The sequence below is a fragment of the Oncorhynchus keta genome, chromosome 13 (genome assembly GCF_023373465.1).
Source record: "Oncorhynchus keta strain PuntledgeMale-10-30-2019 chromosome 13, Oket_V2, whole genome shotgun sequence".
Taxonomy (NCBI): Eukaryota; Metazoa; Chordata; class Actinopteri; order Salmoniformes; family Salmonidae; genus Oncorhynchus; species Oncorhynchus keta.
The window spans coordinates 12,026,584-12,044,383 of NC_068433.1; the positions used below are offsets into that span (position 1 = coordinate 12,026,584).

Consider the following 17,800-nt stretch of genomic DNA (forward strand, 5'->3'; position numbering starts at 1 on the left):
AATTCATCTAATTAATTCATGTTTATTTATAGCCCCCAAATTGAAATATAAAGCAATCTTTGAGTTAATGTTGTTTGCCAATAGATCTGTTGAATTGGCTGTATTCCAATAGTTGTAATGCCATGGTAACACTGACGATCTATAGCTGAAATCAACTACGGTCCTATGCACAGTATGCCCAATGTTCAAGAGGAAAAACAACATATCAATTACACATCTCCAAACAATGTCTCAAAGAAATCCATTGAAACTGCCATCTCTAATCAACGCTAAAACCCCGTTTAACAAATTACAGGCACAGCCCACCCAATCAGCAGCTCATATTTGATCGATGGGGTCAAGCGGAAGGCACATGTCATTCCTCCCATCTATTAAAGCCTCCAATATGAGCGTGGGCAGAGGAAATGTGACAGGGCCACGTCACATTTCAGACTTTATTGCAAGAGCTCAAGATTAACACCAGTGAGATCACACCATTATGTATCACTGTGGAGTCTCCTGACCAGCCCACTCCCATTAGTGTGTGTGTTCATGTTGACCTGCTTACTCTCATGATCGTCCATGGGGAACACATAGTCTACACCCACACGGCACATGTGGAGGCACACACACACACACACTGTGCACACTCTGTGAGGCTCACGCAGTCCCACACTGATCCCCTGAAGCACGTGCTGACACTTGCACATTTACACTCATTGTACTATGACCTTAGACTCATATTATCATTATCTGAATTAGAACATCACCTCTCTATCTGCTGACTAAGTGGAAACACAACAACCACCACTCATCCTATACGGCGGGCATCTGCTTGTGTCTTTATTTTAATGACTACAGTCTATTGGCATTTCAAGGGGGTTTAAAGTAAATCAGAGTAGTGTTTAGCAACACCATGACTATGTAGAATGTTTTCTAACTAGCCACTCGTATTTTAATGACTCACTCTACGGTAACCTTTGACTAGTAACTATGGGCTAGATTACTACTGTATAATAAAAGGAAGGGCCTGACTTTCCCCTTGACTTTGACCCTGCTGGGCCTCCGTAGCTCTGGCACACTGATCCATCCAGACAGTCAGTGGGTGTGAACCCAGCTCACAGCACTGTGTTGGGAGCTGGGGACTCTCCAGTGACTCCAGATTGATTCTGCAACGTGTCTGCCGATGACGCAGCCTACGTTCCAATGTGATGAGTTCATATTGTCCCTGACTGACTGACTGACTGACGTACAATAGGCGAGCATAGTATATTGGCTAGCATAGTAGGCTAGCATAGTATATTGGCTAGCATAGTATATTGTTATTAACCAATGAATGTCTGATCATCCAATAACCAATCTGGGATCTATTGAGGTAAAAAAAAAAATACAAATCACAGCTGTTGACCCCTGTACAGACTGACGAGTAAACACAGACCGTGAAGAGCTACTCAGATATTTCAATGGGAAACGGTGGTGAATGTTGGTACCTGGTCGAAAAGAAGACTTGTCTTGTATTTCACCATGCTAGGCTTTACTAGGCTTTACTTAATTTTTTTGTGAGGCAAACACCTTCAGTTCAGATACTGGAGTCATGGAAATCTGCCCTCAATATACACTGAGTGTACAAAACATTAAGAACACCTTCCTAATATTGAGTCGCACTCCCCTGTTTCGCCCTCAGAACAGCCTCAGTACGTCGGGGTATGGAATCTACAAGGTGTTGAAAGCGTTCCACAGGGATGCTGGCCCATGTTGACGCCAATACTTTCCACAGTTTTGTCAAGTTGGCTGGATGTCTTTTGGGTGGTGGATCATTCTTGATACACATAAAACCTACAACCATACCTTGTTCAAAGGTACGTACATCTTTTGTCTTGCCCATTCTCCCTCTGAATGGCACATATACACAATCCATGTATCAATTGTCTCAAAGCTTAAAAATCCTTTAACCCGTCTCCTCCCCTTCATCTACCCTGATTGAAGTGGAATTAACAAGTGACATCAATGAGGGATTCACCTGGTTAGTCTGTCATGGAAAGAGCAGGTGTTCTTAATGTTTTGTACACTCACTGTGTGATAGGGTATCAACCAGAGTCTATCGTTCAAATACCTCAGACCAACCTGGCCCACACCTGATCCATTTCATCATCACTACCAGCCAGCCAGGCCAGCAGGATGAACTAACCCATGAGGAACTAACCCATGAGGACACCAGCCAGCCAGGTCAACAGGATGAACTAACCCATGAGGACACCAGCCAGCCAGGTCAACAGGATGAACTAACCCATAAGGACACCAGCCAGCCAGGCCAGCAGGATGAACTAACCCATGAGGACACCAGCCAGCCAGGTCAACAGGATGAACTAACACATGAGGACACCAGCCAGCCAGGTCAACAGGATGAACTAACCCATGTGGACACCAGCCAGGTCAACAGGATGAACTAACCCATGAGGACACCAGCCAGGTCAACAGGATGAACTAACCCATGTGGACACCAGCCAGGTCAACAGGATGAACTAACCCATGTGGACACCAGCCAGCCAGGTCAACAGGATGAACTAACCCATGAGGACACCAGCCAGCCAGGTCAACAGGATGAACTAACCCATGAGGACACCAGCCAGGTCAGCAGGATGAACTAACCCATGAGGACACCAGCCAGGTCAGCAGGATGAACTAACCCATGAGGACACCAGCCAGCCAGGTCAACAGGATGAACTAACCCATGAGGACACCAGCCAGCCAGGTCAACAGGATGAACTAACCCATGAGGACACCAGCCAGGTCAGCAGGATGAACTAACCCATGAGGACACCAGCCAGGTCAGCAGGATGAACTAACCCATGAGGACACCAGCCAGGTCAGCAGGATGAACTAACCCATGTGGACACCAGCCAGCCAGGTCAGCAGGATGAACTAACCCATGTGGACACCAGCCAGGTCAACAGGATGAACTAACCCATGAGGACACCAGCCAGCCAGGTCAACAGGATGAACTAACCCATGAGGACACCAGCCAGGTCAACAGGATGAACTAACCCATGTGGACACCAGCCAGCCAGGTCAACAGGATGAACTAACCCATGTGGACACCAGCCAGCCAGGTCAACAGGATGAACTAACCCATGTGGACACCAGCCAGGTCAACAGGATGAACTAACCCATGAGGACACCAGCCAGGTCAACAGGATGAACTAACCCATGTGGACACCAGCCAGGTCAACAGGATGAACTAACCCATGAGGACACCAGCCAGGTCAACAGGATGAACTAACCCATGAGGACACCAGCCAGGTCAACAGGATGAACTAACCCATGAGGACACCAGCCAGGTCAACAGGATGAACTAACCCATGAGGACACCAGCCAGGTCAACAGGATGAACTAACCCATGTGGACACCAGCCAGGTCAACAGGATGAACTAACCCATGTGGACACCAGCCAGGTCAACAGGATGAACTAACCCATGTGGACACCAGCCAGGTCAACAGGATGAACTAACCCATGTGGACACCAGCCAGGTCAACAGGATGAACTAACCCATGTGGACACCAGCCAGGTCAACAGGATGAACTAACCCATGTGGACACCAGCCAGGTCAACAGGATGAACTAACCCATGAGGACACCAGCCAGGTCAACAGGATGAACTAACCCATGAGGACACCAGCCAGGTCCATAGGATGAACTAACCCATGAGGACACCAGCCAGGTCAACAGGATGAACTAACCCATGAGGACACCAGCCAGGTCAACAGGATGAACTAACCCATGTGGACACCAGCCAGGTGAACAGGATGAACTAACCCATGTGGACACCAGCCAGCCAGGTCAACAGGTTGAACTAACCCATGTGGACACCAGCCAGCCAGGTCAACAGGATGAACTAACCCATGTGGACACCAGCCAGGTCAACAGGATGAACTAACCCATGAGGACACCAGCCAGGTCAACAGGATGAACTAACCCATGAGGACACCAGCCAGGTCAGCAGGATGAACTAACCCATGTGGACACCAGCCAGGTCAACAGGATGAACTAACCCATGAGGACACCAGCCAGGTCAACAGGATGAACTAACCCATGAGGACACCAGCCAGGTCAACAGGATGAACTAACCCATGAGGACACCAGCCAGGTCAACAGGATGAATTAACCCATGAGGACACCAGCCAGGTCAACAGGATGAACTAACCCATGTGGACACCAGCCAGGTCAACAGGATGAACTAACCCATGTGGACACCAGCCAGGTCAACAGGATGAACTAACCCATGTGGACACCAGCCAGGTCAACAGGATGAACTAACCCATGTGGACACCAGCCAGGTCAACAGGATGAACTAACCCATGTGGACACCAGCCAGGTCAACAGGATGAACTAACACATGAGGACACCAGCCAGGTCAACAGGATGAACTAACCCATGAGGACACCAGCCAGGTCAACAGGATGAACTAACCCATGTGGACACCAGCCAGGTCAACAGGATGAACTAACCCATGTGGACACCAGCCAGGTCAACAGGATGAACTAACCCATGTGGACACCAGCCAGGTCAACAGGATGAACTAACCCATGAGGACACCAGCCAGGTCAACAGGATGAACTAACCCATGAGGACACCAGCCAGGTCAACAGGATTAACTAACCCATGAGGACACCAGCCAGGTCAACAGGATGAACTAACCCATGTGGACACCAGCCAGGTCAACAGGATGAACTAACCCATGAGGACACCAGCCAGGTCAACAGGATGAACTAACCCATGTGGACACCAGCCAGGTCAACAGGATGAACTAACCCATGAGGACACCAGCCAGGTCAACAGGATGAACTAACCCATGTGGACACAAGCCAGGTCAACAGGATGAACTAACCCATGAGGACACCAGCCAGGTCAACAGGATGAACTAACCCATGAGGACACCAGCCAGGTCAACAGGATGAACTAACCCATGAGGACACCAGCCAGGTCAACAGGATGAACTAACCCATGAGGACACCAGCCAGGTCAACAGGATGAACTAACCCATGTGGACACCAGCCAGGTCAACAGGATGAACTAACCCATGTGGACACCAGCCAGGTCAACAGGATGAACTAACCCATGTGGACACCAGCCAGGTCAACAGGATGAACTAACCCATGAGGACACCAGCCAGGTCAGCAGGATGAACTAACCCATGAGGACACCAGCCAGGTCAACAGGATGAACTAACCCATGTGGACACCAGCCAGGTCAGCAGGATGAACTAACCCATGAGGACACCAGCCAGGTCAACAGGATGAACTAACCCATGTGGACACCAGCCAGGTCAGCAGGATGAACTAACCCATGTGGACACCAGCTGTGAGTCTGAACACATAGGTGAAGACTTTCCCATTTCCACCCATCCATCCAGTCATTACATCCATCCATTCCAATTCACTAACTGTTCAGTCAACATCAGTCATTACATCCATCCATTCCAATTCACTAACCGTTCCGTCAACATCAGTCATTACATCCATCCATTCCAATTCACTAACCGTTCCGTCAACATCAGTCATTACATCCATCCATTCCAATTCACTAACCGTTCCGTCAACATCAGTCATTACATCCATCCATTCCAATTCACTAACCGTTCCGTCAACATCAGTCATTACATCCATCCATTCCAATTCACTAACCGTTCCGTCAACATCAGTCATTACATCCATCCATTCCAATTCACTAACCGTTCCGTCAACATCAGTCATTACATCCATCCATTCCAATTCACTAACCGTTCTGTCAACATCAGTCATTACATCCATCCATTCCAATTCACTAACCGTTCCGTCAACATCAGTCATTACATCCATCCATTCCAATTCACTAACCGTTCTGTCAACATCAGTCATTACATCCATCCATTCCAATTCACTAACCGTTCCGTCAACATCAGTCATTACATCCATCCATTCCAATTCACTAACCGATCCGTCAACAGCAGTCATTACATCCATCCATTCCAATTCACTAACCGTTCCGTCAACATCAGTCATTACATCTATCCATTCCAATTCACTAACCGTTCCGTCAACATCAGTCATTACATCCATCCATTCCAATTCACTAACCGTTCCGTCAACAGCAGTCATTACATCCATCCATTCCAATTCACTAACCGTTCCGTCAACATCAGTCATTACATCCATCCATTCCAATTCACTAACCGTTCTGTCAACATCAGTCATTACATCCATCCATTCCAATTCACTAACCGTTCCGTCAACATCAGTCATTACATCCATCCATTCCAATTCACTAACCGTTCCGTCAACATCAGTCATTACATCCATCCATTCCAATTCACTAACCGTTCCGTCAACATCAGTCATTACATCCATCCATTCCAATTCACTAACCGTTCCGTCAACATCAGTCATTACATCCATCCATTCCAATTCACTAACCGTTCCGTCAACATCAGTCATTACATCCATCCATTCCAATTCACTAACCGTTCAGTCAACATCAGTCATTACATCCATCCATTCCAATTCACTAACCGTTCCGTCAACATCAGTCATTACATCCATCCATTCCAATTCACTAACCGTTCCGTCAACATCAGTCATTACATCCATCCATTCCAATTCACTAACCGTTCCGTCAACATCAGTCATTACATCCATCCATTCCAATTCACTAACCGTTCCGTCAACATCAGTCATTACATCCATCCATTCCAATTCACTAACCGTTCCGTCAACATCAGTCATTACATCCATCCATTCCAATTCACTAACCGTTCCGTCAACATCAGTCATTACATCCATCCATTCCAATTCACTAACCGTTCAGTCAACATCAGTCATTACATCCATCCATTCCAATTCACTAACCGTTCTGTCAACATCAGTCATTACATCCATCCATTCCAATTCACTAACCGTTCAGTCAACAGCAGTCATTACATCCATCCATTCCAATTCACTAACCGTTCAGTCAACATCAGTCATTACATCCATCCATTCCAATTCACTAACCGTTCCGTCAACATCAGTCATTACATCCATCCATTCCAATTCACTAACCGTTCCGTCAACATCAGTCATTACATCCATCCATTCCAATTCACTAACCGTTCCGTCAACATCAGTCATTACATCCATCCATTCCAATTCACTAACCGTTCAGTCAACAGCAGTCATTACATCCATCCATTCCAATTCACTAACCGTTCTGTCAACATCAGTCATTACATCCATCCATTCCAATTCACTAACCGTTCTGTCAACATCAGTCATTACATCCATCCATTCCAATTCACTAACCGTTCAGTCAACATCAGTCATTACATCCATCCATTCCAATTCACTAACCGTTCTGTCAACATCAGTCATTACATCCATCCATTCCAATTCACTAACCGTTCAGTCAACATCAGTCATTACATCCATCCATTCCAATTCACTAACCGTTCAGTCAACATCAGTCATTACATCCATCCATTCCAATTCACTAACCGTTCCGTCAACATCAGTCATTACATCCATCCATTCCAATTCACTAACCGTTCCGTCAACATCAGTCATTACATCCATCCATTCCAATTCACTAACCGTTCCGTCAACATCAGTCATTACATCCATCCATTCCAATTCACTAACCGTTCTGTCAACATCAGTCATTACATCCATCCATTCCAATTCACTAACCGTTCCGTCAACATCAGTCATTACATCCATCCATTCCAATTCACTAACCGTTCCGTCAACATCAGTCATTACATCCATCCATTCCAATTCACTAACCGTTCAGTCAACATCAGTCATTACATCCATCCATTCCAATTCACTAACCGTTCCGTCAACATCAGTCATTACATCCATCCATTCCAATTCACTAACCGTTCAGTCAACATCAGTCATTACATCCATCCATTCCAATTCACTAACCGTTCAGTCAACATCAGTCATTACATCCATCCATTCCAATTCACTAACCGTTCCGTCAACATCAGTCATTACATCCATCCATTCCAATTCACTAACCGTTCCGTCAACATCAGTCATTACATCCATCCATTCCAATTCACTAACCGTTCTGTCAACATCAGTCATTACATCCATCCATTCCAATTCACTAACCGTTCAGTCAACATCAGTCATTACATCCATCCATTCCAATTCACTAACCGTTCCGTCAACATCAGTCATTACATCCATCCATTCCAATTCACTAACCGTTCAGTCAACATCAGTCATTACATCCATCCATTCCAATTCACTAACCGTTCCGTCAACATCAGTCATTACATCCATCCATTCCAATTCACTAACCGTTCCGTCAACATCAGTCATTACATCCATCCATTCCAATTCACTAACCGTTCTGTCAACATCAGTCATTACATCCATCCATTCCAATTCACTAACCGTTCCGTCAACATCAGTCATTACATCCATCCATTCCAATTCACTAACCGTTCTGTCAACATCAGTCATTACATCCATCCATTCCAATTCACTAACCGTTCCGTCAACATCAGTCATTACATCCATCCAACATTGCTCTAACAAACAGGTGTCATGACAAAAACGTCACTGCTCAGAGAAGACAGACAGTGTCCCAGTTCTAGATGGACTACAACATTTCCTTTTTAAAATAAACGTCTCAGGTGAGTTTACAAGGCAGTGTTGATGATAACTCAGGACTGTTACGCATTCCTGCCTCATTTCACAGACAAACTCCAACAACTTCTCATCAGCAGTGCAAACAGGGGAGCCTCCGAGTGACGCAGCGGTCTCAGGCACTGCATCTCGGTGCTAGAGGCGTCACTGCAGACCCTGGTTCAATTCCAGGCTGTATCACAACCGGCCGTGATTGAGAGTCCCATAGGGTTTGGCCGGGGAAGGCCATCATTCTAAATAAGAATGTGTCCTTAACTGACTTGCCTAGTTTAAATAAAGGTTAAATAAATAAAATACTGTGGTATTGATTGTCCACCTCATTAAAGCGGTTTGCCTGACGTGCCTGTGTTGTGGCTCTGACTCAGTAGTGAGAGGCAGCTCAGACTATTTCTAGATCCGTAGTTTCATCACGTCTATGATGGCTTTGAGCCCATAGGCCAGGGGTACTAGGACTGGGGGGGGTAGTACCTGGGGGGTACTGGGCCCATTCACAGGGGGTATTTGAGAAGATAGGCTTACTGGTCAAATGCACATGAGGGGGTACTTCTGGGAGACTCCGGGCAGAGCAAAATTCAGTTGGTGGTACAGTAACCAGAAAAGGTAACCACTACACTGGGCAAATAGGTCTTCTGGGCATGACGTTCACAGCAATGATGTTCTTTTAACTACTCAGCTACTGCACTGTGCATGTTAGACACAACCATAACTAGAGTCATTCATATGTCATGACATTGTATTACACAGGATGGACACGAGGAGGACTTGACACACTGATGTCCTCACACTGAGACCAGTGTACCAGGCTATCAGCCTGCAGCTCCCAGGCAAAGGTAGCTAGGCCCCTGTAGATGTGGGGAGACAGCAATGCAACATAATGAAAACAAAATGATCTGGAAGTGGAAACCTAAGTCTTAGTGAGCATTTCTACACCACATACTGTAGCCATATGAATGGCATTCCACAGTGGGGGAGCTATAGCTCAAGTAGGACCTTTGTCTCAGAATGGTTTCTGCCGAGTCAATGGATATTGCAGGCCTATCAATATGCTTGTCTTAAATCTGTAATTGATTTGCTGTGTAATAGCTGATAATACCATGGATGATGACAGTGTCAACATACAAACTGGTAATTGCCATCGAATTACTATGATCAAACCATATGCCTCACATACACTATAGTCTATAATAGGGCAGAAGACCTTACCTGTGCTCATGGTAATGCTAGGTTTTCTTCACTGTCCGAGGTACAGTAGATTTATCCTAATTCAACTGCACACCTCTGGCCAGGACTGTGAGCTGCACATTGATGAAGCCTCTCCTTGCAGAAGATGCTTTCGTCGACTCAGAAGATGTAGCTTATAATAATATGGCGATGCTATGGAATTGACTCCCGCTGACAATCTACTGACGCGCGATATCTACAGACGGCGATTCAGCGCTGACAGGCATGCACCGTGGTGTGGGTGTACGATCGCGCCCGACGCTTGCGTCGCTGCTTCGGCAGAAACATCCCTCCAGCCAGGTGATTAACAGCTCCACTGCGCTCCCCGCAAACAAGGGCTTCTGGGAAATAGAGTTTATACCAATAGAAACCAGTGTTGTAGTGACTCTCAAGTGGGTCTTTCTTGGACTACAATTTATGAGTTCTGTGACGCAGTGTAAACAAAACGCGTTGGATTGCACGGTGCAATAGAGTAGAGATCTGTATATAATGACGAGATGCTCATATATCCGCCCTAACAATGGGAGTAGTTGTCCCATAGGCGAAAATGCAGGCTACAAGTTTAGCTCCAAAATAAGCCCATAAAAACGCATTAGGCTTATTTTGGACAGATGTTTTGGGCGATAGTGACCAGGCTTCGCCTCGTCCACCCTGGATAGAGAAGAGGCAATGCAACAATGGGTTATTTTTCAGAGGTTGCCTTTTTGTCACTCGGGGGAAAAGGAAGATAAAACGGTCATTTATAAGCAAATGTTCTGGACGCAATGCTGTAGCCTGGAGTGAAGTCTAGTTCTTCAGATATAAGTAATTCCCCCATCACCAATATGATGATCGCCTCTTTATAAGAGTATTATGTTCGGTATATTCTATTAGCCTATAGACATTTTACAAAGGCCTACATCACTTTTAATGATGTAGGCCTGTAACATGCACGTGATGGAAATGCACAATAATGGCTGTGACTGATCATTCAATTATTCATCGAGTTATTACAAATTAATTGGAATCCATTATAGCTTCAGACTACACTTCTGGATTTGAAGTCTACCATTAGAATAAATCAATACATTTAAACACTGCGTATGAAGTACAAAACAGTTCAGGCCTGCTGTAAAGCGCTATTCAAGGTTTTAGGATTTTCATGAGCTTTTAGTGGCTCCTGGTGGTCAAATAACAGCCTCATCTTCAAGGCTGTTTACTACAACCGTTTTGTCCAGATGAAAACAAATACACTATACAATGTTGCAACTAAGTTGCACGTGAAACACTGGTAACAGTGTTCATCGGAACCTCATATTTCTTTTTTTTTTTTAAATACAAAAATAACCTCATATTTCTACTTCAATTGAAAGGATCAGATGAAGAAGAATTTGGAATAGATTGTTCTTCATGAGACAAAAAAAAGCACCACATGTGAACACGGTAAGTAAACGTGAAGCTACGGCTGAATGATAGTATAAAGTTATTTTTTATTTAACCAGGTAGGCCAGTTGAGAACAAGTTATCATTTACAACTGAGACTTGGCCAAGATAAAGCAAAGCAGTGCGACAAAAACAACACATATTTGCCAGTTAGCTAGCTTTAGGTTTTAGGGAAAGGGTCATATGAATCCAGCTACAGTATGATATGAATACTAGATCTGAATGAGAGTTATTCGGTGATGTATGCTGATGCTGTTGACCAATGCAGGTCCAACATTGTTGTTTGAAAAGATCTGCTAAGGAGAGGAGAAAGGCCGGAGGTTTTATGGCGATCAGCGTGCAGAGACAGAAAATAATACACCTTCTTTCAGTGGGAAGATGAAAAGGTAAGCGAGTTATCTTTTTGTATCCCCTGGCAAATATAGTGGGCCTAATATATAGACCGTTCCCGTGATGGGCACTCTAGCACAGGTGGGATTGGAAATGTTCACAAACGCGTGTAAAACAAACCGATTGTGTCCATTTATTAGCAGCACATATAAACATGTAGCTAACAACATTTCCATACAGCCAGATGTAATTACAGTAGGCGCATATCATAGTTCCAATGTGTTAATGGTAAGAGCTTTATCACAGTTTCTGAAATGCATAGCTGTTCTCTTGACTGTATGCTCTCCATATCTGTGCTTAAGTTGGTAGATACGTTAAGATCGTTAACTCAGGCCTTTTACCGTAAATAAAATGTAAAAAAGAAAGTCAGTTCCGGCCTACTTAACTGAGTGTCTCCCATAGACACCAATGCAAAAGCTGCTGGGTCTGGTCTACTTAGTTCAATAGGATAATCTAATTTGCATACTCCTCAGGTCCTCTCATCGCCTCCTTCTCAAAATCTCTTTGAGGTCAGAGGGGGAGGACCTCTAGCTTTTTCATCCAATGGGTTTTGAGAAGGAGAGAAGATGCGAGGACTATGCAATTGAGATTCTCCAGTTGACTTTCATTGAACCCGGGAGAAGAAAAAAAACAGATATTGGGTTGTCTCGCTTCCTCTTCCATCGCTGCCTGTGCATCCCAACTTCCTGTTCACCTTTGACATGACCAGTCACCCAACATATATTGCCCTCTATACAAATTAAGTGTACTATACAAAGAAAGACAAACTATAGACAACACAACAACCAAATAAGTTGACGCCTACAATTCCTTTGATGGAAGCCTAATTAATGCCTCTGCCTTCTGGAAAGTCCTTGTTTGTGCACATATAGAGTAGCTAACTACACTCCCTTGTTTTCACCAGGCGTGTGACATGTCTGTTTGTGTTGTAGGTGTCTGAGGCCAGGCTTAGGGCCCAAGAGGAGGTGAACCGGTCAAAGATGCCAACTTCCACCCATCAGGAGTACTGCTCCAGGTAAATATCCTACACCTGTCCAGACGTGTAGTGGGACTCTATCATCGGAACTATTCCGTTCCATGTTAGAGGTGGAACAGTATAGTTCCGTGGATAACAGTCCTACTGTAAGCTCCCAAGTGTCGCAGCGGTCTAAGGCACTGCAACTCAGTGCTAGAGGCATCAGTACAGACCCTGGTTCGACCCCGGGCTGTATCACAACCGGCCGTGATTGGAAGTCCCATAGGGCGGCGAACAATTGGCCCAGCGTCGTCCGGTTTAGGGGAGGGTTTGGCCGGGCTAGGCCGTCATTGTTAAATGAGAATTTGACTTGCCTAGTTAAATAAATGTTAAATAAAAAAGCTCTTAAGTACCTTTGATAAGTTGCCAGACAGATCATATAATGAGTATTTCACTTGATAGTTCTTCGCACCACCTCTACATAATGTTCTTCCAATTAAAACAATGGTTGTTTTGTTTCTTTCTTCCAATCCAGGTTTTAAAAGTTCCTCGCTCTTCCCCCCGGGAATGAAGTTCTGCCTGGACTGTCAGCTCCTCTTCCTAACAGGAGAATGGGAAGGCCACGCCCTTCACAAGATGTCGCAGGCTGATGACATCACAAGAGGCCCGGCTGAGCAGGCCCAGTCTGATGCTGAAACCCTTGGAGAACAAGAAGAGTAACACCCAGTACCTGTTCGCTGACCACAGCTGTCACTTCCTGTTGGATAACATTGCCAATCGGGGCTACAGGAAGGTTCGCTATGTCGGGACGCCCAGGTGAGGGCTTTGATTTGGACTTCCTGTCTGTGGTGTTGTTTAAACAGGGGTCATGTTAATTAGGGTCAAATGTTTTGCAAGATAGGTCCACATAGTACCTCCTGCTTCATGCCTTTCCAGAGTGTTTTCTTCCATTTCGTGCCTACTGATCATGATCTGGTGTTTTAGGTTAGATTCAAGTGCTTTGTTACGCTCTTCGAGTTGTTGTGATTCGTCTTGTTGTGTTTTTAAATATATCCATCAAAAGCATCATAGCCAATAATTATAAGTACAGACGTTCTATATTACAATGTTAAGTGTTTCCGGGATTGATTGTTAATATGTGTGATTGTTTATTTCACTGTTTCTTCCAGACTCCATGAGCTAATCAAGCTAAGAAACCAGGAAGGTAAAGGTGACCCCATGAAAAGTCTGCTACTGGCTGTAAACTTCATGGTCAGTTTTATTTGACAAGGTCACACAATGCATTGTTCAGATGAACATTTGTTATGAGTGAACAAAACCAGCATAGAAATGAGTTGAGAGTAGAGCACACACTTTGAATAGGACATGACTGTGTGTATCGAACAATGCTTATTGACATTTATGGATCGCTATGGGAGTGTTGATGTCCCGTATCTCCATATGGCTGGGCCACACCTGTCCCTCTGATGGTCTTAGGAAGCAGAACGCAGGGTACAGGGGCTCAGTGAACTGATGATGCACCCTATCAAACACGGTCGTCAGGGCTGCAGAGAACTCCTGCAGGACCTTCATAGTCTCGGCATCGTAGAATGCCAGCTTTCCCTTCTCGTAGTGCTCGTAGAAGGAGCGTAGGGTTTTCAGAAGCTTCTCAAACCTCTCTTCGTTCAGCCGGATCTCTGCTTCGGAAGCATCGGGCTTCTTATGGCTACAGGGGGACAGACAGTTCCACATGGTCTTATCCCAATCCCAGAGTTCCTATACATTTTCATTTAAAAACGCCTAGTCATAACATCTCAAGCAAATGAGAGAAGTTAGAGTATTGTTTTATATTTGTTTTTACCTGAGATTGTCAGGAAGATTCTGTAAAACGGAGTACACAGATTTGTTGAAATGGCATAACACTGATACTCCTGTTAGCCGACATGTGGTTAATCTGAAGTATCTAAAATCAGACCTGTTTATCTCCCCCTGTCCAAGTCTGCCCCAGGGATTTCTGGGTAGTGGTGATGCTCCTCTGGACCTGTCCTAGGTGTTGGTCCCAGCCCTTCAGGACATGGTCTAGTCTGGCGCTCGTCTCTATGCGGTCCAACTCCAGAGAGTCCATCATGGCCTGCTGGTCTCTCTGCAGGGCGGCCCTCATGCCCTCGACCCTCTCCCTCACCTGGTGCTTCATCACCTCTGTGCTCCTCTTCATGAGAGGTGAGGAAATTGTGAAGTTAAGGGGAACCCATAGCTTAGATGCAAGTCTGTTTCTGAGCCAACTTCTATGTCATTCGCCATGACAATGACAAATGATTTAGAAGACTGGCACCAGCCCTAGGGAACTTGATGTGTTATGAGTAAGAAAAAACAAGTCTCTCATTCTAATCCATTATTTCAGCTAGTCTACGTTACCAATGCAAGGTTAGGAAATATGGAGTGAATTTTCTATGGGTTGTGTTGCCCTTGGCTGCAGTGGCACTTATGGACCATAGGGAGGCAGTGTTGTACTCACAGAGAGATCAGCCTTGCGTTTCTTCAGAGATTGAATGTGGGCCTTAGTTCTGGTTCTTTCTGACTGCAGTTCCTCCAGGCGTCTAGACAGCTGCTCCTACAGCACAGATGGGGTTTGAGAAGACAACACAGAGTGAAACTCTCATTGATGGTTTTCTCAATTACTGCAAATGAGAATTGCTTCTGAATAGATTGATTCTCAGTCACTGCTTATGACGATTGATTTTGAATCGATTGGTTTCCAAATAGCTAGTGCAAATGAGACAGTCTTGTTTAAATAAAGGTGAAATACTAGACATTTTACCACCAGGGAATCATTGGTAACAGGACGAGTAGCGGTTACTATCATAACATTTACCTCAGAGAGATGTCTGGATGCAGCCACCTTGCGGAGCAGCTTTGGGGAGCGAGGGTACGGCTGAACCACCCCCTCTCCAGTAGCGTGACTGTCGAGGGGGACCAGTGAGAGAGTGCCATCCTGTAGCACTGCCTGATATTCTACAAGGGGATCCAGAGCACCACTCTGGACTGAGAGCAAAGAGCCAGGGGACACTTCCAGTCTCTGGTCATCGGTTCTTAGGTCCTTATCTGCCATCGCTAAGAAAGTGGTAGTCACATCAACTTCGACACACTTGAATCTATTCCCTAGCACTGGGCTTTGATAATCTCCTTCATTCAAGATGTGGTTGACATTTGGAGGTGAATTCAGAATTGAATCTCACAGATGTGATGGCTGTGTGATTGTATTTCGTAAGCGAGCTCGTTCCTCTGGTTTTAAGAGGCTGGTATGCTGCAGTCTCGAGAGGCTTGTCTGTTGAGACTCTCTCCAGGCTCCATTATGATAAACCCTTGCACAACTTAGTCAAAAGTTTTCAAAATACAGGTACTGCTACAACTTAGTCAAATAAATATTTAGCAGGGTAGCTAGGCTAATTGCAGGATAGCAGAATGGATTCATGCATCATATAGCTCAATGCATTACATTGAACGGAATTCTTGACTCAAGTTTACCAATGCCTTCTGTTATTTAATCATAAACACTCCTGCAGCTTTAAGGAAATGAGTTCTGTGCCCGACAATCCCAAACTAATCAATATTGGTATAGCCAAATGTATGTTTATGAGCTGTATGTATGTTTATACTCACTCTGTTCCTATGTCTCATCCGTTCTCTGTGCGTGTCTGCAAGGAATGTGTCAGACTGAACACCAGCAAGGGTGTGGTGTCGAGTAACAAGCTGAGTCCTGTGTGTTTGTGTGAGTGAGTCTTACTGTTGCTCAAGTGCCCTTTCAGTGATTATCTTGCCAAGATTGGAAATGTATAGATCACACCCATACAAACCAGTGGACTTCCTGTTAAGTACAGGAGGAGGCCAGCTGCCGTGACGGTCCCACCCTAATCCTCCAGGCTCATAGTGATCCTACGTTACACAGAATTAAGGATTTAATGAAAGCACTAGCAGATGTCATGTGGAAATCTTGTTTTTGTCTGTTCCAGATAGGCTTAGTTTTATGACAAGTTATGTCATTGCAACATGTTCAACCACCACTTCTTTAGAGGAGAGGTTAAAGTTTAAACCTCATGATTGTCTTGAAATTCAACATGTTCAACCACCACTTCTTTAGAGGAGAGGTTAAAGTTTAAACCTCATGATTGTCTTGAAATTCAACATGTTCAACCACCACTTCTTTAGAGGAGAGGTTAAAGTTTAAACCTCATGATTGTCTTGAAATTCAACATGTTCAACCACCACTTCTTTAGAGGAGAGGTTAAAGTTTAAACCTCATGATTGTCTTGAAATTCAACATGTTCAACCACCACTTCTTTAGAGGAGAGGTTAAAGTTTAAACCTCATGATTGTCTTGAAATTCAACATGTTCAACCACCACTTCTTTAGAGGAGAGGTTAAAGTTTAAACCTCATGATTGTCTTGAAATTCAACATGTTCAACCACCACTTCTTTAGAGGAGAGGTTAAAGTTTAAACCTCATGATTGTCTTGAAATTCAACATGTTCAACCACCACTTCTTTAGAGGAGAGGTTAAAGTTTAAACCTCATGATTGTCTTGAAATTCAACATGTTCAACCACCACTTCTTTAGAGGAGAGGTTCAAGTTTAAACCTCATGATTGTCTTGAAATTCAACATGTTCAACCACCACTTCTTTAGAGGAGAGGTTAAAGTTTAAACCTCATGATTGTCTTGAAATTCAACATGTTCAACCACCACTTCTTTAGAGGAGAGGTTAAAGTTTAAACCTCATGATTGTCTTGAAATTCAACATGTTCAACCACCACTTCTTTAGAGGAGAGGTTAAAGTTTAAACCTCATGATTGTCTTGAAATTCAACATGTTCAACCACCACTTCTTTAGAGGAGAGGTTAAAGTTTAAACCTCATGATTGTCTTGAAATTCCTTAATCCAAAGGCTTGATCCTTTTTTCTTTTTTCTTTTTATGAGTATTGAGTTCCATGTAATGTCTTTAGACAGGCAGCGAGCGGGGCGTCCAAGCCTTCCTCAGTGAGGGGAAAATGGGGAGAAAGTGATCATGCTGTCTGACCCTCCATTTGGGGGCCTGGTGAAGCCTCTGGCCCACAGTTTCCCACAAATCTCAGAAACGTAGAGGAAACTGCAGACCTCCAGTTAGCGTTTCATTTAACTAATTTGTC

The 17,800-nt window shown here is 44.6% G+C and overlaps 1 protein-coding gene and 1 pseudogene across 1 annotated transcript; one reads left to right on the forward strand and one right to left on the reverse strand.

Moving 5' to 3' along the window:
• The first annotated feature begins 12,227 nt into the window (after nt 1-12,227).
• On the forward strand, nt 12,228-13,925 carry LOC118392689 (rRNA N6-adenosine-methyltransferase ZCCHC4-like; annotated as a pseudogene).
• si:dkey-219e21.4 (uncharacterized) lies at nt 13,880-16,439 on the reverse strand. The gene is made up of 6 exons (XM_052459362.1): nt 16,279-16,439; nt 15,491-15,729; nt 15,134-15,229; nt 14,594-14,827; nt 14,480-14,499; nt 13,880-14,344 (listed from the first exon to the last, which is right to left on the reverse strand). Exons 2-6 carry the CDS (start codon nt 15,725-15,727, stop codon nt 14,029-14,031), a joined length of 903 nt encoding a protein of 300 aa, XP_052315322.1. The 5' UTR covers nt 15,728-15,729; nt 16,279-16,439; the 3' UTR covers nt 13,880-14,028.
• Between the last annotated feature and the right edge of the window lie 1,361 nt (nt 16,440-17,800).